This window comes from Anser brachyrhynchus (assembly GCF_964034855.1).
Source record: "Anser brachyrhynchus genome assembly, chromosome: 2".
NCBI lineage: Eukaryota > Metazoa > Chordata > Aves > Anseriformes > Anatidae > Anser > Anser brachyrhynchus.
The window spans coordinates 27,360,067-27,387,744 of record NC_137695.1 but is presented as its reverse complement, the minus strand read 5'-3'; the positions used below and the strand labels follow the sequence as shown (position 1 = coordinate 27,387,744).

Below are 27,678 nucleotides of genomic sequence, written 5' to 3'. Positions count from 1 at the left end.
TTTAGATATGAATTACAGCTTTCAAAAATAATTTCTTTCATAAACCAGCAATTCCTTACAAGTCAATTTAATAACGAATCATATCTTTTATTTTAAAGCAAATTTCACAATACAGCTCAAGAAGAAAACCAACTTTCAACTTCAACAACAGTATGTGTTTCTAATACTGCTCGTTTCTTTCTGTTGAAATAAATACAGTCTAGCACCACACTTTTGTTCATTGCCTAGTGAATTCACATCAGAAAACAAATGTTAATTGCATCTTTTCCATCATGGCAGAGGATGATGTACAAATGGAAAGAAGTTTTGCCCTATGAGTGCTTAGACTAAAAATAAAACTTCCTATTTTTTAAAGTGTCAGTTTAATGTTACCAAATTCTTTAAGTCTCCACCTTCCATTAGGAGGAAAAAAACCTGCAATTAACATAAAATTGTTATGATTCCATTTTAGCAGTCATTCTTGCATAAAAAGCCAGAGACATCAGCTTTAGACAACTTATGGCAACGGCAGCATCCATCATTCCACAAAAAAATCACATTCTAGCCCAGCTGGAAAAGGAAGTTTCAAAATGCTTTCGTATGCATTAAAAGAATCTTTAAAACCTTTTTAGCTTTTGTGTTCTGAGTCTTTAGAAACTGTGATTTTTTTATGAGGTTTGGTAGCCTCGTCCATCAGTTCCTTCAGCTGCCCAATCTGCTCATCACGGAAGTCATTAAGTTTTTCTTCTGTGAGCTGGATTCCAAATACAGTCTTTTCTCTTGATTTTTGTTTGTCCTCGTTAATTTGTTGCCGTATCAGTGCTGCATAGTTCTAATAAAGAAAGAATATAAAGGTCACAAAAATGACAAGTGCAGGATGTCAACTTTTTAAATACCATTTTACCATAATACCATACTCTTACATAACCTTCTATAATAGTCTATTAACACCAAATGACAAAAAAGTACACTTCCTATTGGAAAGAAAAGTTAAGATATCTCTAACATCTCTGATTAATTTTAAGTAGATAGTTTAAAATGTATATAATATAGGTACAGGCCCTGATGATGGGTCCTGCTTTACAACACTCCAAAGTGGCTCCCATCTGGACGTGTCACCCCTGGCTCTTTTTCCCCCACTCATTCTCTAGCTGAACAAATCCTTTGTACGTGCCAGAAAGCCACAGTAGTTACGGCTTCACTTCGATTTAAAGTGTAAAAAACAAAAATTCAAAACTGGACCCTGAAAAATGAAGGGGTTTTGTTTTTCTCATGACAGAAAATGGTTCTCACCTCATTTTACCAAAAAGCAATGATGCCCCAATGAACATATCTTTCAGCCTTTACAGAAACACTGGAAACAGAACAAATACACAGTATATCTCATTTTCTCCATCTATCAATCCAGCTGAGGAACAAACAAATCTCCGGATGCTTCGATGTTTACACATTATTGTGCTCTGAGAAATTCATAGTTTTTCTGGTATCAGTGATTTGTGGAAAGGTACTACATAATTTGCTGGTACGTAGTTCTGTAATGTAAGATTCAGCTTCTAAATAGAAGATGCACCATTTTTCTAACTGCACATGAACTTTAATGTGGAACTTCAGATAAAATTCAGAAATAAGTTTAAAAACATAAGGGGGGAGAGCTTAAATTTGTTCTTTCAGTAATGCACTTCAAAACACGATGATCGCAATTCTTCACAGGCAACGGGATGAATCAGCATGCTTGCACATGCTCTAGTTTTCATTGGAACTTACCGGATACAGAATTTAACTATTTACTAATGTCATCTTCTCTAACAGCAGAGCTGAAACAAACCCTTGCTCAGCTTTCTCAAACAAGGAAAACCACTTCATTTCTTCCTTTCTCATTTTACATAAAGCTACATGTTCCAAGCGTAGTAAACCTCCTCTGTCAATCACGACACAAATGTACAACAGATCTTTCAATGGTACCTTATCCCAACTGCAGTTCACTCTCTGCTTGCACTACCTCAGAGAGCAGACAAAACTGGAGACAAAGCAGCCTGCAGAAACAGCAGAGCCAAAATCAGTATATGCACAGTACCAGAGGTGTTCTCCCTTGCACGGATGGCAAAGAGTGACAGTCAGGGACTACTTCTGCACCTTAGGATTTTTTTAGGTTGGCTGGTCATCTGTTTGTGTAAGAATATCTGATAGTTCCAATCCCTTGTCTGAACCGGCTGTACCCTATCAGGCATCTACATGAAAAAAATAAAGAAACAAATGAAACCAAGCCAAAACAAAAACCCACCAGGTGAAAGGTAGGAAGAAGCCTTTGCCCCTTGCATATGACTGCCACCAGAAACAAAGACAACCAAGTCAAGTCAACCTCCCCTGCTGGTTTACACTCAAAAGACAACTATTTATCCCACGGTATGTGGCCATCCGTGTCACAGACACTGGGGGTCCCTCTCCTCACTGCAAATGCCCCAGGCTGAGGGCAGGGTACGAGCAGCACAAGGCGCAGGCAGCCAGGTCCCTGCGCTGCCACGACACACGTGAGGACGTGGAAGCTCTCCTTGCAGGCAATGAAGTAAGGCAGGTGCCCAACCATTAGTCTGCTTTAAAATCCTACGTCACTGTTAAATACATAAACTGTTTGCTACACAAACTCAGAAAGCGAGTATTTGCTGTAAACAATAACCTTTCCTTCTGAAAATAAATTCACTTTCTGAAGTGAATAAGTGGTTTTACTCTTTTGATTCATAAGCTTTCACAGAACGCACAACTTTATCAAAAGGGCATGGGATGGGCAACATCAGAAGTTTTTAAATACCACACATTACAGAAACGGTGTAAGCCTTGCTGTTTTCAAAGTTTAGAAAGAATTAGATACAAAAATAAAAGTGACAAGCACACAAACAAAAGCCCCGCTCCTGACTGCCAGGTGCAGAGACTGCCATCTTGCCCAGTGCCTGCTGGCAGACATTTATCTGTAAGATAAGAGCCTGTTTGCACTGGGAAGAATGGCAATCATCTTTCCCATTTTCTTTGGCATCCTCCTCAAAGGTAGGCATAACATGTAGTACGTTACATCTTAAACAATCACTCCCAAAATCTCTAAAAGGTTTTCATTCATTCAGATAGAAAAATTCAGGATGGTCATTAAGATAGAAACATTCAGGAGGGATATGCCTATTCACAGTAACTACCTGTACGGTTCATTTTGCTGCCAGATTTTCTCTTAAGAAGGTCTAAAAATTTTTAATCTCCCTTCTAAGTGATGAGCAGTTAAAGCTGATGTTTTTGTTTCATCCAGAAGACTATCTTCACTTGCAGCCGAATTAATGACAACGCTGATCAAACAACAACATTACTGGGGCCAGGTAAGAAGCAGCTGCTCCGCGCCCTGTTCGTTTAACATCTCAGCCAGGCACTGAAAAATGGTATCAACTTATTTTAAACTGATTTCCCAGGGTGACATCGAAAAACAAGGATGGCCTGGCAGGCCACCCTCATCGGTCACCGCGAGTTAACTCAAAATTGCGGCATTTCAAATTCTCGTTCTGCTGCTAGGAGCAAAACCAAACGCATGCTGCTGGGACTGCGGCATGAAGAAACAACGATGTGAACGAACAGAAGGCAAGGAACGACCTGTTCTTACCTTGACAGAGAGACGCTGAATGTACGATTATATGCACATTCAGACAGATTGCTGCAGCTGATTTACCGTATTTCTACTTTAAAAGAAATCTGTGTTTGTTTTGTGTTCTGTTAAGCTAATTAAGTAACAGTAAAAGAAAGTCTTTGCAGAAGTGAATTTTAAATGGGGAACACACCTCATGAAATTCCAGAGCATTTTCCTATTATTTTACCTGAAGCTGTAACTATAGTTAGTAATGTAATAGCAATCTCAGAAAAATTTTACCACACGTTAGCTCAGCTCAATGCACTATTTCAATGGATTTTCATATACTCATGTACACATAAAACCATAACAACCTACGCTTCACCCTTTAAGACCACTTAAAATATCCCATTAAACTTTTAGAAACTGTACACAGTTACTCATTCAGATGCAGTTACTCATTCAGATAAGTTAGTCGATCTGAATAAACAGCTATTTTAAGTTACAAGCCCTCTAACAGGAACGATATATTAGACAACTTCACCTTTCTTTGTGTAAAGGACACGCCGTGATGACTTCATACAAATTGAGAATCTACTAGAAAAGCTGGTGAGTAAGCCCTCCTCCTGCTTTTTAAAATACTCGGTTGCATTTGAATGATACCAGAAGATGACATATTCCTTGCAGCATTCAGAGTTCCTTATGTGGAGAGTCAAAGCAGTAACTGCTGGGAAAAGGGCACCGAAGGAAGGCAGGTGGGTACCCAACGCGGCCCCGGACCCCCGTGGCACAACGTGGCCGTAGGCAGACGTCCCGCTCCGGCTGGAAGCCTTCACTGAGGGTGGGAAACCAGCTCTCTTCTGGAAGCGTCAGGCATTTAAACCACCCGCGCAGCCCCTACGTTCGTAACACCAAACCAGAGGCAACTCTCAGCAAAGGGAGCGTTCGCCAGCTTCCAGCACCGGCTTAACACTGCTCCTGCTGGGAAATGCCTTGGGATTTCACACGTAGCATGGAAAACACCATCACCCAAAATGTTCGAGGCCAAACGTTTCAGACCTATTGCCACAGACAATGCTTACGTTCAGAGGCTAAAATAAAGCCTCTAAAATTGCATTTAAATAAAGCAGGAGTAACAAGCTGATCTTCAAAAAATACGGCTGATATAAATTTTACAGGTATATACAAGTCAGAACTACTGACAAGCTTATTTATGACAGAAATCAATGTTTTGCTTCATGTTTTCTTGTTCTAACATCTCCTTTATTACGCTGCAGTGCAAAACCCATCAACAAAATGCTTAATATCTACTAGAAGAGTTGTGTGAAGTTACACTAAGTTCTCTGGTTTCCAAACCAGGAAGAATTTCCCACGTCACAAAACCCCAGCACGACCCTTCATCAGCAGGGCTGGGCTGAAGCAGCCGGAGCTGCAGACCTGACACAGCACCGCGGCCAGCACAGGCTGCAGCAGGCAAGCAAGCAGATGTTCTTCAAGTGCTGCCTTCACACGCATTACCTTATTACTGCCTAAATAACATTCTTATGCTCCCTGCATTCATACACAGACCTCTTGCTGCTCGAATTGAGCAAACTGCAAACCCCAGCTCTCAGGCCAACAGGAGGGTACGAAGTGAAGCACCAGTGTGGTTAATGCAGAGGATAGCAGGGACTGTGCTATAGCTGCAGGCTCGATCACCTGCTCCTGATTTACTTATATTGTGTGAGAGCACTTTGGTTATAAGTGCCCCTCCTACTTAAATAAGTTTACCACATTCTGACAGCTTATAAAGAATAAGATGTACTTCCCTTACACAAGTTAAAACAAATTCCTTTCCATTTCAAATTTCAGACATTTTTTTTCATTTTCTGTTAATAATGTAAAAGCTCAGTTAAGCATAAGTTAGGGTGTCATGTATAAAATAGGTAAATTTTATTCAGAGGTCTGCTAAGTATAAAAAGATGAACACTTAAATAAAGAGACTGAGTAGCATATATCAGCGGTCATACAAACACCAAGCTGAAAGTGTAAGCACTCCTAAGAATCAAGACTGCTATCAGGACGGGTATTTGACTGTTATTAAAACTGAAATGTTACTCATCCAATTGAAAAGAAAAAAAAAGAGTTCTCATATATTGAAGGAAAGCTCATTTTTCCAGATTATGTGGATGTACCTTTTCCTAGTCCAGAAACAATGTCAGACCCAGCAGCATCCTGCCATGAAAGACAGAGAAAAATTGCAGTTCCTTTGTATCTTTACAAAACTGAATTCTGTGGTATTTTAATTTCTGAGGATGAAAGGCCACATCACCATTTCTGATGCACGGGGGTAAAACATTTCTCCAGTACAAAGTTACTGGCTTGTAAGGACTGGAAACAGCCAGAAAAAAAAATGTTCTAAAAGTTGAGCTGGAAAGAAAAGCCATGAGAACTTTAAGAATACCAAGTCTTCCCAGGAGACTCAGGAAGGATGCGAGAATACGTGATTATCAACCAAAAGTTAAGGGTGGTGATCACAGTAACACAATGATGCACGTGCTGCAACTATACTGAAATGGTTTTGGTTTCGTTCTTTTTGGTTGCTTGCTTGTTTGCAGTAAGGAGTAAATGAAAAATTGTTCAGCTAAAATGGATCCAGAGAATATAATTACGTAATACCGAGTAATCAGCATGGAGAATTATTATTTGATCAGGAAGGTATAAATAGACTACTTTCTGAACACAGTTTACTAATGTTGTTAAACTGGAAGAAATGACATTTGTTGAGAGGAATGTGAAACAAGTTCAAGGACCAACTCGGCTTTGCTTATAGCTTAAATAATATGTTATTTTAATACCCTTTTTTCATGTAAGACTTATGTGATCATAATTTGAGGTAAAAGTGGGAAGCCTATGGCTTGACCATCAAGGTAAACATATACCAATTCTATGCAGTCAAAAGAAAAAAGGAATGCAGCACCGTTACAGTTCATCAGAGTGACTTTACTGTCACTTGTGGAAAAACAAGCTGTGATTAATCATTTCTTTCTGGACGTACAATACCGATGTAAGTATTGTGCCTCAGGGCCAAAATCTAGGTCACTAAAAGCTTTTTGCATCATCTGGTCACAACCACAGCCTTTGAGATCCATTCCACTTACATTAATAAGCTTCATCGCAGGCCTTAAATAGAAAGCTCAAGCTCATTCTAGTGAAGGAGGAAGGAAAATTCAGCACATCCTGGCTATGCAAAAACAACTCTTTAGAAAAAATGAGTTGACCAATTAAGTTCTGAAAAGAGATCAAGCTGAAATGTAGATACAGCATAAGAAGGGGAGCAGAAACAACAGGCGGGAGGTAAGCCAAAAGAGATGGTCACATGAATGGGTTCCAAAGGCTCGCCAAGCTCCTGCAGCGGTCTTCTTTCCTTGGACAGGCTGCAAAATTCAAACTGTAAACCCACCCTAAGCCTAAAAACAAACAAACAAACAAAAAACTTATTTTATGAAAGAAAATTCTTCTCTGAAGCACAAACCAGTGTTTGAGAGGCTTTTAAGTTGGTACTGGAGACAAAAATACTTGAAGAGAAATATGTTAAAACACCATTGAACTTAACTGAAGGACAAAACACAACAAATTATTCAGTCTAGACCTTATCTGTACGAATTATGATGAAATTACAGCATTACATATGACAAGCCCTAAGGCTGTTGTGACTGGACAAACAAGCAGCAGACCAGAAATGTCAAACTTCTTTCAAGAGCATTGTTTCATGTTTTTAAACAAATCCTAATAAGTCCTCGACTATTTGAAAGATGGTTATTCCCTGACTCAGTTCATATTTTGATTTGACTTTTTTTTTAATGCTGTGTATGGCAGCTCTCAGGCTCATTAAACAGAGCTGTCCTGTGCACTTTTTTCTACTCCTGATGTAGCATACGATTTGCCAGACAAAACAAACTCACAGAAAAGTCAAGGATTTATCACATGTGGTTAATTTAAAGCAGAGCAAAGGAAAAGACCTGAAGTGATAGTATCAGTACCTACTTTAGGAACGTAACTTGTTCAATACATCAGTTATCCTGTAATATTTCTAATTTAGTATTAACCTAGAAAATCTTGGCAAAGTGGTTAGCAGCAGATAATTCCAAGACAAATATCAGCTTAACAAATGAGTAGAGACATTTTAGGTTTTTAAAAAATAAGACTGTTTTAGCGACATAATCACAACACTACAATTAAAGCACACAATACAAACATCATCTACAGACTTCCGTACCAATTCTTTAAACAGGAGACAATCACCTTAATTTTTCTTTATTTCTTTGAGAAGTATTACTTCCAGATTTTCAAAGACAATGATTTCACATCCAGATATTTGCAAAAGGAAAATAAAGCCTGTTTCCAAGACAACCACATTAGCTCCCAGACTGCTAGATACTAACCAAGAACATGCAAAAGATTACATATCCCAACTGATGACACTTGAAAGACTCACCATGCATGTTCTTCTACTCCGTTTATACCCAACAAAGCACTTCAAGCACACATACACATACAAAAGACACGCAGCATTCCTATTTTCTCCATTACTCATATTCTTGTACACTCATTAGAGCCAAACCTTTCAATAAACTAACGATGAAGAACTCAAATACAAACAAAATTTAAATCCGCAAACAGGCATCCTGCATTGATTTCAATGACACCACAAATAACCTTTCTGCTGAAAGTGCACTGAATTTTTCGCTGTAACGGACCTGCAGAAGAATAATGTGATTGAATGAATTATGTAAAAAATCATGAGTGCTATTTAATAAGCAAACCAGAAGGCCATTAGCATAAAAGGCAGATCCATTCCTCAGGACAGACAGAAGCATCCCCAGTTGCAACAGAACGCATTTTATGTTCCCTGTTCCCCTGCAATACAGCGGTCTCTCTCCTAATTTAGCAAAGCAAATTTGGCAACAGAAAATCCTGAGTCAAAGTCTGTCCCAGAGGCTCATCTCCTCGGCCAGCCCTGCCGTGGTCCCTCTGAAAACTAAGGAGAGACACAAGCCCTGCCTGGCTGGAATTACCACCCTGCAGAGGCACTTCAAGCGGAGTCCTTCAAGTTTATCTACCTGCTTCTTCAGCAGAAGTGTACACGCATATTTCATGGAGTGCTCTTCACAGAGCACTGTGTAGGAGACCGGCCTTCAATAAACGAAAGCCTACGTACTGGTGGACTCACAAGCTTTCAGGAATAAGAAATATATTGCCGCTAGGAAATGCAGGTGAATTCTTTTAAGGGTGCTACCTAGACAAGTTGGACATCCAGTCTAGTAATTTTTAAGTCCTACTCTATAGCAACAACTCCATGTAGCTAATCACAATGATTTGGTTAAAATTCAGTCCTCCTTGTTTTCAAATAGCACTAATACAGCATTTCCATGAAAATAAATGCATACTGATATACCTGACATTCTTTAAGACAACTACAACACACTAGTTTTATCTGTAAACTCACTCTTGTGGTAAAAAAGGCTTATTAATGCAATTAGCATGTATTTTATACTCACTAGTTTCTCTGCTAGACCTGGGGCATATTCTTTTAAAGTTCTTGCTGCTGAGCAGCAAAAGATGCTAAATGACATTCACATTTTAGACCAGAAATACATTTTGTATGTACATAAACTTACCATCATTTAATGAAATTAACAAAACTGCTTACAAAATCTTCTACACTCTCCACACAATAGAACAAATCACAGCACTTCCTTTCTTTTTTTTGACTGTACTGCTCTCAAAATTGCATTGAAAGGGTCTTTACTCTGTTTTGCTTTTCTTAAAATATAATGCAGCCAGAAAGTCTTCTGATATAAACCAGCAGACAAAAAGATCAAAGAAATTAAAAGTTGCCTTTCTAAATATAATTCTAACACAGTGCTGTTTTTTTTTATTTTTATTTTTTTCTGGTTTCTTGAGGTCAAGAAATTCTAAAGCCTGCAAATTTATGCAACCTACCAGGGTTTTTAACTCGCAGTCTGCAGATTTCAATACAACCTCTGAACTACTTCAGAAGCAGCCAGAGAAGTTAACTGAAAAAAGCAAATGCGCCATTGCTATGTTTAAGAGTTGCTATAAATGAGTATCATCTCTACCGACTACATCATCAGAGCCCCAAATCTGGAAAATGAAAAAAAAAAAACTGTAATCATCTGCAATCCACTATCTATTTATCCCTCTACCCAATGGCTCTGATTAGGAGGATTTTTATAGCATCTCTCACTTTACAGCAAGTATGGGCTGAGCTGTCACAGAAGAGCAAAAGACTAGAAGGATTACTTACAAAAGGAAAAAGGAAAATTCACTTATCCTGGAATCATAGAATAATATTCCGAGTTGGAAGGGACCCACAAGGATTACAGTCCAACTCCTGATCTGCTGAACAAGTTTCAAAATTCGATAAAGTACTGTAGAGAGAGCTAATTTGAAAGTGCTTCTGAAAAACTCCATAAAATATTCTGTACTTTTCTTCCATAAAATATTTCTGTACTGTTCTTCTGAAAATCAAATATATATATCAAATTCAAGCCTGAACACATTCTCCAACAATCTCTCATACAACAAATACTTCAAAATGAATTCATCTAAATCTTCTCTTATTGCTTCTTTCTTGTTTCTACCACTGCAAAAGGCTTTTCTACTATTAAAGGGAGCTTGCTTTGAATTATCAGATGAGAGGGAAAACAGGGTGGGGAGTAAGAAAGGTATGAAAATCAAGGAAGTCAAATAGTTCAGAGCTGTATTTACTTTGAAATGAACACTCAGTTACCAAAACCTTAAGCTTTCACAACAAAAATTCAGGCTGCCTGCTTATTCCTAAAAATTCTCACCCACTTGGTATTTCTCCTTTTCTCTGTGCAACCAAAGGCTGTCCGCTACCAAGCCAAAATACCCGTCCGACTGGAAAATAGAGCAATTTGCTTCTATCATTTAAAGGAAAGGATCATAAAAAGAATGAGAAAACACCAAAGTCAAGAAAACATCGTGGCAACCTTTCACGAAAGCAAATACACCCTGTGGAGACTGGTCACACTGGCTTAGTCCTGCTCTCTGGTGCTTTCCCAGCTGAGCGCGATGCTCTCCAGCTTCAGGTGAAGAAGTATTAACATTCGGACCAGGAAGGGGCTGCCTGTACGGAAGACAGCCAGAATGGAAAGTGTGGCGTATTAGTTCTACTTGTGGGTCAAAGATTCCTGAAATAAACTACCTCTGCTCTGAGTTAAGTGGTAGCATTTACTCATTTCGGTGTGGCACATCTGCATCCCTTCAAATTTCTCTCCTCACTAATACCAAGACACTTTTATCATTAGTGTGAATGACAAACTGCTGCATTTTTTTATTTGTACTGTATTAGAAAACACGTCCTTTTTCTACTGTGTATGATGACCTGGAAGAGAAGAGTTTTCAAACTGACTACTAATAAGCTCTAGAAAAATCTCTACTTGCCATCCACTGATAATATGAATAAATAGGTTGCCTCGAGGTTTCTACCAGTCAGAGAGTATTTGAACTAGTCAGAGGTCCCAATTTGTGTTTCAAGACTTCTCAACATTAAGGACTTAACTTATATTAGTACAGCTTTAAAATTACTGCAAATCTGTTTATACATCAAAGATTTTTGATCGCTAATCAAGAAAAAAAGTGGAAAAGGCGGCCTGATGTTTATCTCAAGCAGGTATTTCTCACTCTCCACACTGTAGAATGCCTTTTGGACAACTAAATGTCTCTGCTTTGTAATTTAGGCACAGGATTCACTACAGCGCTAGACCAAGACCTAGACCTAATACACAAAACTCTCAAATAAGTTACCCACAGACACCAGCAAGGTAATCTTGAATAACATTTACATCACCTACCAGAGGTGCTTACCCTTGAACCACACTGATGGTAACTTAGAGTTTTTTTCCACAGCATGGCTTAATACGTACTTTTAATGCCCTAAAGCAGGACGACACCGAAAACAAGACAGAACACTGGTATGAAAAAGAGACACTAGAAGACCGATTGCTCCTATGTTTCTTTTACACACTGCTTACCTCTAGATGAACTTCAGGAACGTACGTATCAGAAATCAAATCGCATCACTACAACAACACAGGCTCAGTCAGGAGGATTTGCCTATTATCCTACCTCAAAAAAAAAAAAAGCGCCAAGCTCTCCTAAAATAAAGCTTAAGAGAGACAGCAGTGGGTGGAAGAACCAACAACAACACATCTTTTAAGACCTTTTTTGTCTTGTTTTCAGTTTAACAGATTGCACTTCAACAACTTGTTTTGGGGCGAGGATAAAGACTGGCTAACTTCTGAATTTCATCCAGAGCGAATGAACAGACACATTCATTGTCAATGCTGTTTTGAGAGACCAATTTGAGACATGGTTATAAAACCCAAACATTTTATTTAGTTAAATATGATTTAAGCTATAGAAATGTAAAATCCCTATAATGCTAACATATACGTTTGTAGGCATATCCTTGTACATATTTTCCTTTTTTTTTTTTTTGTTTTTTTTTTTTTTGTTTTTTTTTTTTTTTTGGCAGAAAAGCAATGGGATCATTTGTATTCTACTGTATTCATTTATGGGGAAAAAAAAAAAACACAAAACAGATCTCCTCATCTTCACTGAACTGCTTGTTATACCTGCCATAGGAGTGATTTTAAAAGTAACAGCTTTGCAAAACACCTTTCTTCGCAGAACCCAGCACCACAATGTTTTATTTCCTCAGGTGGGTGTTGAATTTCCCTAGTAAAGTTCTGCCACTAGTGCTGTCAAAATTATCACATGTATTTGAAATAGCTTTAGGATCCTACCTTCCCTCACAAACACTGCCTACAAGCAATCTAGTCACAAATGAAAACAAACAAAGAACACTCAGGAGAAAGGAAACCTTTGGCAAGTAACTTGGTAACGTGCGCTGATCCTCCGCTGTACCGAAAGCTTTAATCAGCAAATGGGATACGCTGAATAGCACAAGGGGCGTGAGAAGTCACCTAACGCAACAGAATGGGAACATCTGAAGGTGAAAAGAAAAGACAAAGCCAAATAAAAAAAAGTTCAAAGTGCTCGTTCATACTGCAGTTAAATCCATTACACGCCGTTGCATGCTTTCTGTTAGACTGCTGAATACATTCAAGTGAAGCCCTGTTAGATACCAATTTAGCTAATGCATCCTCAAACTGTAATGGCGTGAAAGACATTAACTGGAACTAGGTCCCTGATATCACGGAATTGTTCTTCAAACTAAAAAATCTACACAGACTTATACACCTAATTAAATCCTACCTATATACCTGCTGCTGTGCTCTGGAAGTTTGTATTTGTGCATAAGTGTACAAATGATACATGGAAAACAAAATAAAAGAAGTTAACAGCGATGAAGACAGCACTTCTGTCCTGTATAACATGGTTTTCCATGTCCTTGCTAACTGCCATAAACGTTTTTTCATCAGAGCTGTGCTTCATAATAACATAGTAACTCTCATTGTTTGTATGTTGAAAACCCACATCATCTGTATGGCTGACTTTGGTGTCACAATATGGAATTTCGTATACTAGCGCATACTAAACGTCGTTGAAACACACAGCCAACACACATCTACATCATCACGTTACACGTAAACTAAACAAATGATTAACCAAAAATTAACACAGCACGATTTCAGTTCCTAGGGACATTGCTCTTGGGCTGCAAACAAGCGATCAGCTGCACCACAAAGGATGCTGATGTGTGCCAGTGACCACATACCTTGACAGTACCAAGTTCACGCCTGTACTTCAGCACTACTTTGTTGTGAATGTTGATTTAAATTACGGCTTTCTGATTGCTATCATTGTGACTAATTTTGCTTAAACTCCAGAAACTTCAGCAATTTTCCCAGCTAACATCAGGAAACTATACTCTAAGTCAAACCTCTTCTCCATGTCCTCTAAACCAAACCAAAATCACACGGATAAATGTAATAATATGGTTCGTATGTCAAAAAACAAGTACTGTAAGCACCACAACAACATGTATTTCCAAAAGTAAACTCTTCAAATAAGAAAACACAGGTACTTGTAATCTTAAAAGAATGAAATTACACCAAGGTTCTGTGTCACAAAATAATTAAAACATTAAAAATTCTATCAAAGATTTGAACACTATGAAGCAAAAGCAGAAATGACTTTCTGCTGCTGCTAAGTGCTGAAATATTACATGCAATTAATCTCATTAAATATGTGAATATTATTTTCAGTTAATGGATAAATATGAAAGATTTCACTAAAATATTTTTTTAAGAAGTTGGAAATTAAAGCTACTTTCCATGAACTTCCCAAACTCTTATCCAATTGTTTACTCCTTAACAGAAGCACCTTCCAAGTGTCAATGGCAACACGACAACAAAATTCTTCAAGTTTGCTCTCTAGGCAGCATTGTAGCAAGAAGTACCCCCCATCTTCAAAACAGGCAAATTATTGAATCAAGCACAAGTTCAATAACTGAGATTGAAAGTCTGGAACAATTCCATTTAGCAAAGTCAAAATGAAAACTAGAAATCATTTAACAGATCCCCTCCCGACTTCTGCCCCTATTTCATCCAGCAGTGCTACAAACCGCAGCACGCTGGAAAGGTGCTTATTTTATCCAACATACGTACCAGAAGTACAGCAATTTCAAGACTGTTTTCCTTACTAACCTAAAACCTCTCCAGACAAATCAGTTTCCTCCAGGTACTCTTGCACCCGGCAGCCACCAACCTGGCACACTTCATTTGGCTCCCTCAGACTTCACTCACCACCCCTCTGCTAGCATCACCGCTGACCAGGCCATCTTCCAGCCTGAGGGTCCTACAGTGTCCTCAATGCCAGACAGCTCTGCCACGGTGAACTCGGGGAAAGGGAAGGCAAAATTGATCAATATTTTGCGACCAAACTTACCAATCAGGTGGCCGCAGCTCACGTACAGCAGGCAGCACAATGCTGCCACTGCCCATGGAAAAGATTGCTGGTACTTCAGAAGGACCCAGCGAAATCATCACCTGACTTCCACATGCTTTGCTGCTGATCATGACCATGAAATACTCAGAGAAGTAAGGTACCAAGCCCCTGAAATATACCACACAAACACACGAATACAGGGGATAAAAAGTCCTGATGGGAAGGACTAAGTTAACATCTAGGAAATTCAGTGCGTGAAATACCTGTTAACGTGGAATAGTAAATGCTGGGTCATGCTACAAGAAGTATCTTCAAAAGGAGAAGAAAGGTTGTTCTAATGCTAAACGAGGTCAGAAAAAGAAAAAGAAAAAAAACCACCTTTGTCCTGAAGACAATGTGAACGAAACAAAATGCAGAATGGAAAATTTGGAAAAACTTAAACGAATACAAATGCAAGGTTTAGAACCCTAACCAAGCCCATGTTATCCTTTACGAAAGCAGCTTATTGGTGAACTAATTATTAAATAAGGCTGATAAATAAATTCTTGAACAGGATTTCAAACTACACAGACACAAAGCATCATAGAGTATCACTTTGTATACAGTCAGTGGTCCCATTCCTGTCTCAATCAATTTGCTAGTTAAATCCTATTTCAGACCTTGAGTTTTGATGTACAGCCAACCTCTACTGCTTGATGGATACATCAGTCACAGAGTACCTCAGAAACACTATTCCTTATCTCCCCATCTCTTACAAAACAGCTTCACAGCTGTTCATCCAGAGTCAGACAACACACACTCAGGAGAAGCACCAGTAGCTGTCAATGTTCACCCTTCACTTAATTGTTCCATTTTAATTGTTTCACGGCTCTCCACTGGACTAAAACATTTTTAAGCATGCCTTTATATTTCTCTGCTCAGAATAAATCGAATACAGATGACCATAGAAATTAAGTTTACCACTGGAAAAACGTACACTTAAGATAATTAAAACACCCTAGCTTTGAATCATCTCTCGCACAGAAAGTTAAATTTTAAGAAGCAAAGCAGAACGGCAAACATTCACCTTGCAGTTACAGCTCCGTCGGCCAGCCGAGAGCTATCGATGATGTAACACCAACCACGAAGACTGCAGCAAGCGGGTGAGGGCTGCACCTGAACAGGTTCTTGGGCTCCTTTCTAGCACAACTTTTAGAGAACCCAATCTGTAATGTCAAGGAGCCCCTTTCCAGGAAACATGCAGGAATGCGGTGATACCAGCACAGATGGCATCCCCCGATCATCACCATTTTCCCACCAGCAGAAACAAAGTGACTATCATTATTTTTTTAAAGTAGGGAAAATTATATATATATATATATATATATATATATATATATATATATATATATATATATATAGTTACCATGCTCTTCTCTTCCCAGTAGCATGAAACCAGACCCTTTAAAACAAGGCAGAGAGGTGGATGCGTGTGAAAAACCTCCAGCTGTACAGCCACACTGGGAAGTGAAAGCCTTTTGTTACCACACGGATGGAAAGGATCAGGGCTGGAAGGACGGCATCCATCACCTCAGTCCAGGGTCTGCCATTCTCAGCCACATTTAAATTCCCAGCAATTATGAAACCAGTCTTCTGCTGCAGATGTCTGCAGAGACATGACAGGCTCTATCCACATCCAAACATCAGCTGCTAAAAAAAAAAAAAAAAACCCACAAAAACAGTGCATGTATTTTTGTTGAAAGTTTGGAGATAGCAAAATGGCATTATTCACAACCAAGAACATCTCATCAAATGAATCCCCTCCCCTCCTCCCAAATTTATCCCAAAATCCCCTCCCAAAATTAGATAAGACAAGAGTACTCTTGCCTAGGATTCCTTATTTTCAGGGCACTGCTTCCTAGTACTTTCTTGGCAGATACACTTACAGCTTAGCCAGCTTTTTTCAACGTGCCTCTGAAAGTTTTATTTGGACAGGTCCTGCTGAAATTCATTGCGACCTGGGCTTCTCGGTCACCTGCCTTGCTACAGGCTTTCAGCAATCTCGACACAGGCACCTTTGTACCACACAGAAGCCCTCCATAAAGATGCTTCTCGAGTCCCAGGAGTTCTGGGTCACCACCTACGCAACCAAAATAGTGCGCTACACCTCCACACGGAAGAACAAAAGCAATTTATCCTGCGTATTGCCATCTCCCTTGCCATGGGATTTAACGCATCAGCAGGAAACAAAAGTTTAACGAGCTCCTCTTTAAAAGATAAATATTTAATTGTTTACAGCATAAGCTGTTCTTATCAAGGAAAACAAGGGCAACACCAGGCAAACTGCCATCAACATTTCTAAGAAAAAACAAGGTCCACCACAACTGTTTTCCTCTATCCGGTCCATTTTGGGGAATCTAGTCTCCTGCTTTGGAGTGGCATCTGCTGGCAGACAGGCACTCAGCAGAAATCAGATTCAACAAGAAAAAAGTAAATAAATCAGTATTCTTATTATTCACAAAGTATCTTTCATTTCCTTCTTGATTGAGGACACGATGTTTTTTCTTAACAATGTAAATTCTTTCCGTTATGTTATAAGGATGGTGGAATTGCCGTGAACCAGTGACATTGTTAACACTACCCATTAAATTGCTTTTCACTAGTCAATCCGCAGCAGAACCGGTGGAAAAAAAAACACAGCTACACGAGATCTCATCCTTGTAAACCACTAAGGACATAATATGCGTTTGTTATTTAATTAAAACTCTTCACATCGTGGCTCTCAAATCCTTACCATGACTCACCACAATGGGTGTTAGAAAGCTTGCCAGTACGCTTCACTGAGAACAATCAACTGGATTTAAAAATTCAGAAGGTCAAGAAAACAACTGGATATCGTGTTTTGCTGTACACCTTAAAATGAATTCTAAGCGTTAAACCAAATTTAAACTCCTGTAAATAAAGTACATACACAGAGCAAGGTAAGTCATTTCAACATGAGCCAGAACACACAAATGTGCTTGTACCACAGCCTAAAGCTGATCTATGCTTTTCTTACAAGCCACAGTTCCTGTACCTGTGTCAGACTACAGCTCTTTGGTCTAAAATATCACGGTGGTCCACTGACACATGCCTGTGTTCATTCTGGAATGGACAAGAAAAAGGTCCAATATTCAGTTTAAATGTTTCAGCCATTTCCAGGAATGAAAGCAGGAATAAATATACTTTTTAATTATATTTTCCTTTTGAAGGAAAATTCCTACTCTTAAAAACACCATGCAATACCAATGTACTTTGCAACAGAGTCTAAAATTTGGTGGTTTTTTTTTTGTTGTTGTTGTTTTTGGTGGTGGTGGTGCTTGGTTTTTTTTGGTGAAGACCATACCCATATTGGGTTATGCTTCCAGAAACATAATCAATTTAAAACTCAGTGAATCCTTTAAATGAACTAGACTAATTAAAAAAGATTTGTGCCTATGTACTGAGGCTCCAACCCCTCCAGGCATACAATGCTGTGGCCTACTGTGGCTGACTGGAATTTTTAATGACCCTTCTCAGTTGCCAGACCAGTAGGATGGAACCAGTTCAGGAAGCTGCAGTGTTAGTCACCTCCTTCCCGACACCCCGGGAGCAAGAAAAGGTGTGCTTTGATGTCACTGAACTAGGACATCTGACACCAGATCTGCAGCCCAAGAACTGGATGGTTATCTGACCACAGTTACCCAACGTTGATTTCCAACATCCACAACCATTCGATTGCTAGGCTTAAAAACTAGGTGAGTCTGCTGTTGGTAAACGCAAACCAGGCTCGAAGAAAGACGTGGGCGCCCTGGTGTCCTCACCCCTCCTCTGGGGACGTGGTCACAGCACATCCCGCCGCCCTGCCAGCCCCCAGGTGGAAAGCTGAGAGCTGCTGTGCACAGGAATCTCATCTCGGCAGAGCCCAGGATGCAGCCAAGGCACGTTCGGGGATGGAAGCACTCGGGGTCTTTCCACTGGGCAGAGAACACCTGCTGTAAAAACCTAGCAGTGGTCTAGATTACAAGGTGAGAACTCGGAAAGAATGACTGTCACGGGAAAAAAAAATACTACACAGTATGCCAAAAAAAACATTCATCTATTAAAGAGTACAGGAAAATTAAAGTATTTAAGGTAATAAATGTGCCGTCAAGGCTTAAAGAGGAACAACAGAAGCAAACCTATTATGTTGGACTATTTAATCACAAAACGATGAGGAAAAAAATACTTCGAAGAATTGCCAGAACTTTCCAACTCCAGGAAAAAAAGGACTCTTACCACATCAACGTCTGCTGTGAAAGTATAGTCACACGCTGGCAGTCTATTAAGTTCCTAGAAAGTGATGAGGATTTTTTTTTTTACATAAATATACTGGAGGCTAGCGCAGGGTGTTTATGTTAGGCTGGTTTTCTGTAGCAGGTTTGCATCAACTGCAAATCCAATTGTGAAAAGCAATCTGAATGAAAATCGTACCAAAATGAGAGACCAGCTCTGTAAAAAAGGGGAGGGTAGGAACAGATTACATGGGACATCGTTGCAGAGAGAGAAGACATTTCTCAAACAGAGAAAAACAACAACAGGCTTCAGAAAAGCAAACTAGAGCACCAACAGGGAGCCAGAGGGTAGCGTGCCAGGCAAACGCTTTAAGGGATAAAAGGGTGGTGTAGGTGCCCCTTTCTCTGACAAGGAACCAGAGGGATCATCACTGAACACTGCAAACTACTCAGGCTGGTAGCAGCCTTTGCTGCTGGGGTAGCAAACTACCCCAATGCACGTCAAAACCAGAAAGCACCACAAAAAACTATTATGGCTACACCAGGTGGAAAGCACAGAACGTTTTTTGAATTAAAAAGCCGTCTCAAAATCTGAAGCAGTAGTTTAATGACTCTCAATATATATTTCAGTACATATTTTAACAAGAACTGAATCTGTGAAAATCCAACTTTGTATCAGAAAATTCAAAGCCCTACTTGTTTCTGGTATGGGAACGTGCCTTATAAATTTGAGTATTTGCTGCCACCACGCGTACACTTCAAGAGCTGCAGCCTTATGAAGGATACTTCTGATCTATCAGCAAAGTCAAAAATCAGCTGACTACGTTATGAGGGCACTGCAGCCTGAAGTTTGAAGGTGCCAAACCCTGAAAGACTGCACAAACAGTATTAAAATATTGATTATATTTGTATGTACTATTTAAACTCAGTTCAATTATACAGCCCATGTGCCTTCCACCATGCAACTGTAAAAGTCAAGAGACTGATTACGTGCTAACTGATGTTTGGTGGTCTGCGGAAGATAAACCAATTGCTCTGATTCACTCCATGCACACATTAACACCACCAGCACAATTCCGTACCTTCAGTCAGGCCATCTCAAAAGAAACAACGGTGACGGGGAGATGTCTCACGTCTCACCCTCCTACCAGGCCTCAGAAAAATGGGAAAACAAATCAGAGAACACTGCAGTGACCTAATCATCTGCCCACTTCCTCTAAATTATAAAACAGAGTAACTCCAGAAGAAAAAAAAAAAAAGAGGCATAAAACTATCCACTTCATATTGTTCAGGAATTCCCATGTAGCAAGAGAATTAACATCTACTCCTCATGGATCAGTTGCTAGTCATTCTTGGAAGTTGGGTGCAAGATCTATTTAGAAGGTATTCTACAGGTTTAGCTAGTTAAGAGAAAAAAAAAGGGCATCATGCTGTCTTCTGCCTTATTCTGGTCTGTTTTTCACTAATATCCTTGCAAGAATAACAACAACAAAAAATAGAGCATATTAACAGGAGCATATTAAGCTCCTCACATATCACTAAGCCTTAAGATATAAAACTTAGTTAAGTCTACTTGCAAGATTGCTTGTAACTTAGTTCTAGTATAATGATGATTTCATTAAAGAAAAATCTCATTAACATTACTTCTGGAATTAACCTTTAAAAACCAGCAAGTCCAACATTTTGTCAGACTTAAGTTTCTCCAAATCATAGCCTTCAAAAATGTAATTTTTAATTAACAGGCACGGAAATAAAAATATTACAGGAGAAATTTTCTGCTCAGTGTATTCCAAGGAGTGAGCTGCAGTATTAACAGCAGGCTATCAATTAGAAGATATATAGCTGTAGACAGCATGAGCTTCAGTGGACAGCCAAAGCTTTCAGGATTACGAATGCCAGAAAAAAAAAAAAAAGATAAAAATGGTGCTAAATACAAGATTATGAAGCTGAAATTTGAGGTTGAGCTTCTTGCAAAAACACAGTTGATTAACTCACACTACTATTAGTGAACTTGATCCTTTAATGGGTTCAAACACAGTAGCTGTATATTCAGACATGCTACATACAAATCTGGGGCTTTAAAAATGCTCCAATTTATATATCACTTGTGCAGATACCTCATACGATGCTGAAAGGTGAAAAAACAATTCTGCAACAATTATTTAGATGTGCTCCAGATTCCGTTTTAACTCACAGAAAAATATCAATTTTGCGTCTACACAAAACAGAAAAGCACATCCATACAGTATAGGCAATTACAGCACTCATAATATTATTGCAGTAATTACAAAATATGGTACTTGACAGCACTTGTGGAAAGTTGGCAGTGTTTATAGTGTTGATAGTGGAAACGCATTGAAAACACAGTAACACCTACCATGCTTACAAAACACTACAAGCTGACAATATTCACACAAGTACCAAACAAATGCTGCAAGGAAGGTGTCAGTGAAATACAAACAAGTGGAAATCCTGATAAATTTGCAATTCCAATTTACAGCCAGTTTGTCTGTTTGACCCACTACGAAGTCAAAAAAAATTGAGGATCAATTATCCAGGTTATTATCTTCATCTGAAAACCTACACTGGTACAGATTTTTTAATTCTACTGTAAAACACTTATGTAAGAAAAACAGACACTGCTAGAAGAGTAAAATGAGGACAAAATAATCTGAATACCCATCTCCTCTTCTCTGCTTTTAAGTCACAGAGGAAACAAGAAATCTAACAAGACTCATACTTGTACACATACAACTTACAGACAACTTTTAAGACTATTTTTTCCTGTAGACCTGTACTGAGTTAAACTTTTTGAAATGGCTGCCGAGGAACTCTGAAAAAGCAGAGTAAGATTAATTTACAGCAGTGAAATAAACTGTTAGATTAAAAACTACTCAGGGATCTGAGTGCACACCACTAAAATAACTGATTCCTGACCACTACAACTTTAATTTTATTTTAAAAATAAGGAGACCCTCAGAGTTATGTGTTATTATGCATATAATTTTTGTCCTTAGGCTATTTCCTAATTTTTAGCCACATATACAAGTACTACAACACATTACATAGCGTGGTTATGCATATGCTGTGCCTCACATAGCTTGGGCAGAATTTTATACAGCCACTAGATGGAAACCTGAATTACTTTTTAAAACAACAATTCTGCAAATGTCATTGCTGGTTGTGTTTCTACGGGGTCTGACATTATTGCTAGTTTCTTATTTAGAGATCTAATCACATGCCGACTGTCACAAAGCTGCATGCATTTTAAAAGTGTCCACGAGCAGGCATACACAGAATTTCCTCTGATGTCCTTGAATCTGAAAGCATTAACGTAAACACGCCTTGCTGATTTCTCAAGGAGTGAACTGTCAATGCATATTAGAGATTCAATCTGCTTGTACAGCAATTTCAACTCTCCAATCTAAGTTATAATTAATAAAAATTGCTGTACAGTTTGGGTTTAATTAACGCCACGCTTTAAATATCGAAGGCAAGCTATATGCTTTATACATGATAAAATCATCCGAAATTTATAAAACTACTTGCACACCACGTATTTCTATAAAGTTCCATCACCTCGGTGGCGTTTACCTCACAATTAATTTATTACAACCTGAGGTGAATGGCACGCGCAAGGAGTATAACCTGAAGTGACTGGCAGCTATGGTGAGACCCCAATGTCTCGGATGTTGCTTCTTGCTGTGTCCAGCTCCCAGGCTGTCTGCAGCTTCCATGGAAGAGGAGCAGGTCCCCACTCCTGCTTCTAAACCTGCGTTGGAAGGAGCACTGAAAGGATGAGAGTAAAGCCATGACATCAAAAGGACGCATTACCATAAAATTCCGTTATAAGGGATTTGGGGTTTTGGTTGTGGTCAAAGGGAGCTTTGCACATGAAAGCTGGCTCAGGGAACTCACCAAACCACGGGTGCTGCACCCAAGGGGCATCTGACACCGGAGCAGGACACCCCCGGCAGCAGGGCAAGGCCGATTCCCTGCATCCAGCCGTGCCCGAATCCCGCACCAGCCGTAACTACCCAGCTCTCAGAGAAGTGAGAGCTTCCTTCCTGCTTTTTGAGAAATATCAGAGAAAATCAAGGAAATTGTCTCCAATTTAGCGCTTACAAATTAAGACCCAGTGAACACCCTAAGTGGGGGCTAAATACGTAAGTCTCAGTAGGAATTTACTCTTTACAAGAAGGTTTTCATCCAGATAGCCATAAAAATCGCTAAAAGCAAATTCCAATGTATCTGGTAATGTTACAATGAAATACTACTCTTAAACCCTATTTCACAGTTTTTATTAAAGTCATAAAATGGCAAAAACCTTACAGTCATATTTCACTTCCCCCAAAAAATGTATTTCTTTGTCAGGCAAAAAAAAAAGATCACTTATATAATGTGCTTCACGGAAACTTAGAATACAGAAAGTTAGCAGCAGTTTCAGACTTATGCAACCTATAAATTTGCTGAAAAGGCAACCCACATGTCCCACTCCTGTCCCAGTCTGATTCCTGTACTGGCCACGCTTCCTCGTCCACCCACCCAACTTTGGATATTTGCTCTTCAAATTCTCTTTTCAACTTCTCAACGTATTTTTGAGTGCCAGAGGCTTAACACAGATAAAAAAGGGGGAGGCAGAATCACACTAGCTTAAAGAATTAAGATGCAAAACATTCAGTGTACCCAACCACCAACAGAAAGGGGTGCATCATGACAGCTGTGTCCTGGGAGACATTACGGGACCGTGCCACAAATCATCCCAGCCAATCAAACACTGCAAGTGACAAGGGCAGTTGAAAACAAATTGACAAATGATAATTATTTTTTTATCATATCTGATATCATACTGACTAGAAAAATTAGCCATTCTTGAGAGGCTAAGTGACCAGCTCCCCGGGTAGAAAGATACAGTTCCACCTTCATTTTGCCAATATAATACCTAGACATGTTACCAGGAATGAAAAACGGTCACCTTTCTTCCAAGCGTACAACAGCAGATGCCAGCTCCCAAATCAGTCGCAGTTAATTTGAAAGCTTATAAAAAGGCTTTCTGAGTCAAGAGAGGCCAAAGCATTTCAAAGGCAATTTATTCAATCTCTCTGATGTGAGAAAATGTCATGTAATTCTGCAGGATGATTCTGCTCATCTCAAGAAAGTCCAGACCTTCCAGCCTACAGGGTCAGACTTTTTAAACAAGGTAAGTATGAAATGACCTATTTCCTAATCAAAAGAGGAATTAACCTAAATCATGTAAAACAAATGATTACCTGAATTACTTAGCTGAATAGTCTACATCATATCATTTGTAACCTGGAATGAAGTAATCAATATTATCTTAATATTACCTATTCTTAAGTACGCGTTCTCATCAGCTACCATACGATTTAGACGACTGTTGAATGAATTCACTTCCCCTATCTGTCAACATTAATTCAATAGCATTCCAAGGTAATAATCACTATCAATCTAATTATATCAGCCACCTCCTGTAAATGAGTACCAATTATTTTAATTAAAATATTAAATATTTAGAAAATAGAAAGGAACGTATATTAATAATTTATATACTTAATTTGAATCTACCTGAAGAACCATGATTCCTGAAAAACAAAGCTTGTTTTCTTTGCATCTCCCCTTCCTACTTCTCAGCGGGTTTCAAGAGGCAAAGCATTAATCTAACAGCAACGACGGGAAAAATGCAATTTTTGTATTTTTCTATTATTATATAACTTTATATGTACCTGCAGACTATTTTTACCAGCCTTACTTAAGAACTCTTCCAAGAATATTCAAATAGTTTCCCCATTTTTTAAACCCAAACTGGTCAGTTTAGATTCCCCATAAAAAATGTCATTTGTGACCTGCCCAACTGGGACAGAACAATAAATCCCTCACTTTCTCTACGTACAAAACAAGGAGATCATTTCTGATCTCCTTTAATGGAAACTGACACTGCAGCAACATTAGGGCACACACAAGGAGTTCTAGAATCATTCACACACTAAGGCAATTATTAGTTGTGCGTCTTTTCACTTCTTTTTTCCATTTCTGTTTAAGCTTCATCTCAGAAATCTCTGTGCCCTGCAAGCGTATTCAGAACGACTGTACCCCTGTTAAGATTACACATCATATTGGAGTCCTCGTTCAAAGTCAAGAAATGTCAGTGCGATCATCCTCTCCACAACTTTTGGTCTATCTTTTGGAGAATATACATTAGGATGCCCTATCCTTATATAAAATCATAACTACTATTTTTCTGTAATGTAAGACAACACGCCACTTTGGACCAGATAGCATGGACGCAAAAAAAAAAAATTTGAGAAAATAACTTTTCCAATTGAAGTTACATATTTATAGCACTGAAGTGCATCCATTAAGGCATATGTGTACTTTAACGAACAAGCTAATCAGGAAAAAAAAGCTTTGCATGCAATATGCCAAAATACTGCTATCTGAGCAGTAACTTTGTTTTTCTCCAAAAAATGGTTAAACCTGAACATGGAATATAAACAACATTTTGCATTAGTGTGGTAGTGATTTGTTTTGAGTTGTTTTTTTAATAAAAATAGATATGTAAACAAGAAATACAGAAATGGTTCATCTATGTGAAGTAGCATTTTACAGCTTCAGCATCACTAAGTGAACAACACACACACCCTTCAAGAACTGGGCACTTCACAAGTACGCTGCTGTGTTTTGCAAGAACTGTTCTGGAGCCTCCAGTCTATTTCTGATCAAAATTTTAAAAGAGTGTCCTGGTGCCCAGGAAAGGTAGAAAGAGGACTCCAACATGAAGTAGAGCATCTTTCTCTTACCTAAACCAAGTCTTCTACAGGCTACCTTCCTCAGCTACCTAGTTCAAGTCTTCAAGGGGCTGCAAACCACAGCATGTTGTGAGAGGCAGAGTCCTACAGGCCAAAAATCTGAAAGTCTGATTTACAAATTCCCCCCATGAAAGAGATAACGATTTAGGGGAGAAAAAATCCAAGAGCAAAACAGAAGATTAAAGGAAAGATGAGAAGAGCCACATTAACTACACGCTAATATCTCCCTATACCCTATAATATCCTGCTAAAAGAGAGACATATTAGTAAAGTTCTTTATGCTGACACACTCAAAATAATTATTAAATTAGCTTCCTTTTTTTGAACATAATGTAACTAATAGCACTGCACACCAGGTTTCAAAATTCAACTTCTGTTCCTTGTAATCTATTTTTTCCCATTTTTCCCTGTAACCTACTTTTAAAATACTTTTGAGAAACACATTCACAGCAATGGCTAAAGCTTTTTCAATTTAAATATTGACTTCCTTTTAAAAAAAAAAAAACTATTTCAAAGAAGATCTTAGCACTGAAAATAGTAACCTACAACTTGTTTTTTTTGGCTCATTAAAATTGGAAGCAGTGATGCAGAAACATTTTGGCAATATCAAATAAACTACAACTGAGAATTATAATAGCACCAGCCATTTGAGAAAATGATACAAAATTTCCGATTTCAGCATCTATCAGTTGGCGAGAGGCAATTAAAACATACCTATTCATTTCCTCTGAAGAGAAAACCAGGCAGCGCTCTCCCTCCCTGTTCGTAACACCCCAGTGCAAGGTTAACGGCGCTGCTTCGCTCCCTGTATGTTAGCTACCCCCGTAGCTAAAAGCAGAAGAGATGGATAGGCCAGATTTCTCCCCGTTACTCTTCAGCTGGTCAGTCTGGAGGCCCTGCACACTGCCCATTCTAACCAGCTCCCAGGGCAGAGCAGAAGGGAGGTCTGTTGGGGTCTATGAATGCACTAGCACCTGCTAGAGCTGAGGCACGCGGGCAGAGCACCTCGAGAGCCTCCCTCCTACGGCACCCGTGAAGCCTGTCCCATCCCCGTTACACGGGCACTACCTGCCTGTCCCGTCCCCGTTACACGGGCGCTACCTGCCTGTCCCGTCCCCGTTACACGGGCGCTATCTGCCTTGCCGTCACTGCCGAAACCAGCCGTTCACGTCGTGGGGGGCAAGCCGAGCAGCAGCGCTCACACAAGACTTGCTTCCCTAGGAACCACTCTGTAAAGCGAAGAACATTGCTCAAAAACCACCTACAAGTTCACGGGGAAGCTATTTACACGTGTATTAACTGTACTTATGCAATTAGCTGCCTATATAGCTATATATACACATTTATAACAACGTATTATAAGCAGATCACACGTGCGGTTGTGTGGCTGCCGTTTATATGCATATATAGCTGGTTATATATTTATACGCAGGTAGCTGATGATACGTTTATATGCATACGGCTGATACGTTTACGTGCATATAGCTGACGACCCAGCTGCCACACACCCGCGTGCAGGCAGTTCCACGCACACAGGACGAGGAAAGCAGCCCCCCGGGGCCGCCCCGGCCGCCCCCTGCCCACGGGGCGCCCCTCAGGCACTTGCCTCCCATTCCCGCAGGAAGCGCTGGGCCTCGGCGGGCCCCGCGGCCTTGTGCTTCCTGAACTCCTCCCTCACGTAGCGGTCGCCCAGCTCCCGCAGGGCGGGCGGCAGCGCCCGGTGCAGCCGCAGCAGCCGGCGGTAGAGGCCCCGCGGGCCGGCCGGGCCTCCCGGCATGGCGGCGGCGGCGGCGGCCGGGCCGTGAGGCGGGGCCGCTGCCGGCCTCCCGCCGGGCGGGGCCCGGCCGCCGGAGCAAGCGCCGCTCTCGAAGGGGGCGGAGGGCGGATAAATAACTGGGTGTTGTGGTGCCGGGAGGGATAGAGGGGTATGGTGGAAGTCGAAAGTGACGGGAGGTGCTTGGAGGAGGGCAGCTGGAAGGGGCACACAAGCATCGCCTGGCCCCTCCAGGGCTGACCGCAAGCTGAAGCGTGTCACCGAGGGCATTGCCCAAACGTCCCC

At 39.8% G+C, this 27,678-nt stretch overlaps 1 protein-coding gene across 4 annotated transcripts; it reads right to left on the bottom strand.

Annotated features, from left to right (window-relative positions):
- Positions 1-66: 66 nt before the first annotated feature.
- On the bottom strand, positions 67-27,678 carry SDHAF3 (succinate dehydrogenase complex assembly factor 3). Of its 4 annotated transcripts, XR_013945925.1 has the most exons (5): positions 11,474-12,485; positions 10,597-10,733; positions 9,238-9,724; positions 1,942-2,012; positions 664-811 (listed from the first exon to the last, which is right to left on the bottom strand). XR_013945925.1 is itself a non-coding variant. In XM_080578578.1 (2 exons), exons 1-2 carry the CDS (start codon positions 27,661-27,663, stop codon positions 608-610), a joined length of 642 nt encoding a protein of 213 aa, XP_080434704.1. In that variant the 5' UTR covers positions 27,664-27,678; the 3' UTR covers positions 67-607. The 4 variants fall into 4 exon arrangements, 1 of the variants encoding a protein (XP_080434704.1); XM_080578578.1 differs by lacking the exons at positions 1,942-2,012; positions 9,238-9,724; positions 10,597-10,733; positions 11,474-12,485 and adding an exon at positions 27,226-27,678 and having other exon boundaries at positions 67-811; XR_013945924.1 differs by lacking the exons at positions 1,942-2,012; positions 9,238-9,724; positions 10,597-10,733; positions 11,474-12,485 and adding an exon at positions 26,688-26,729.

What these genes read in the sequence shown, in the direction of transcription:
- SDHAF3 (XM_080578578.1), bottom strand. Translation starts at nt 27,663, where the DNA reads ATGCCCTCGGTGACACGCTTCAGCTTGCGGTCAGCCCTGGAGGGGCCA. An exon ending in GCTTCCTGCGGGAATGGGAG is followed by an intron (nt 812 to 27,225) that starts GCAAGTGCCTGA and finishes TTTCTTTATTAG; the next exon opens with AACTATGCAGCACTGATACG.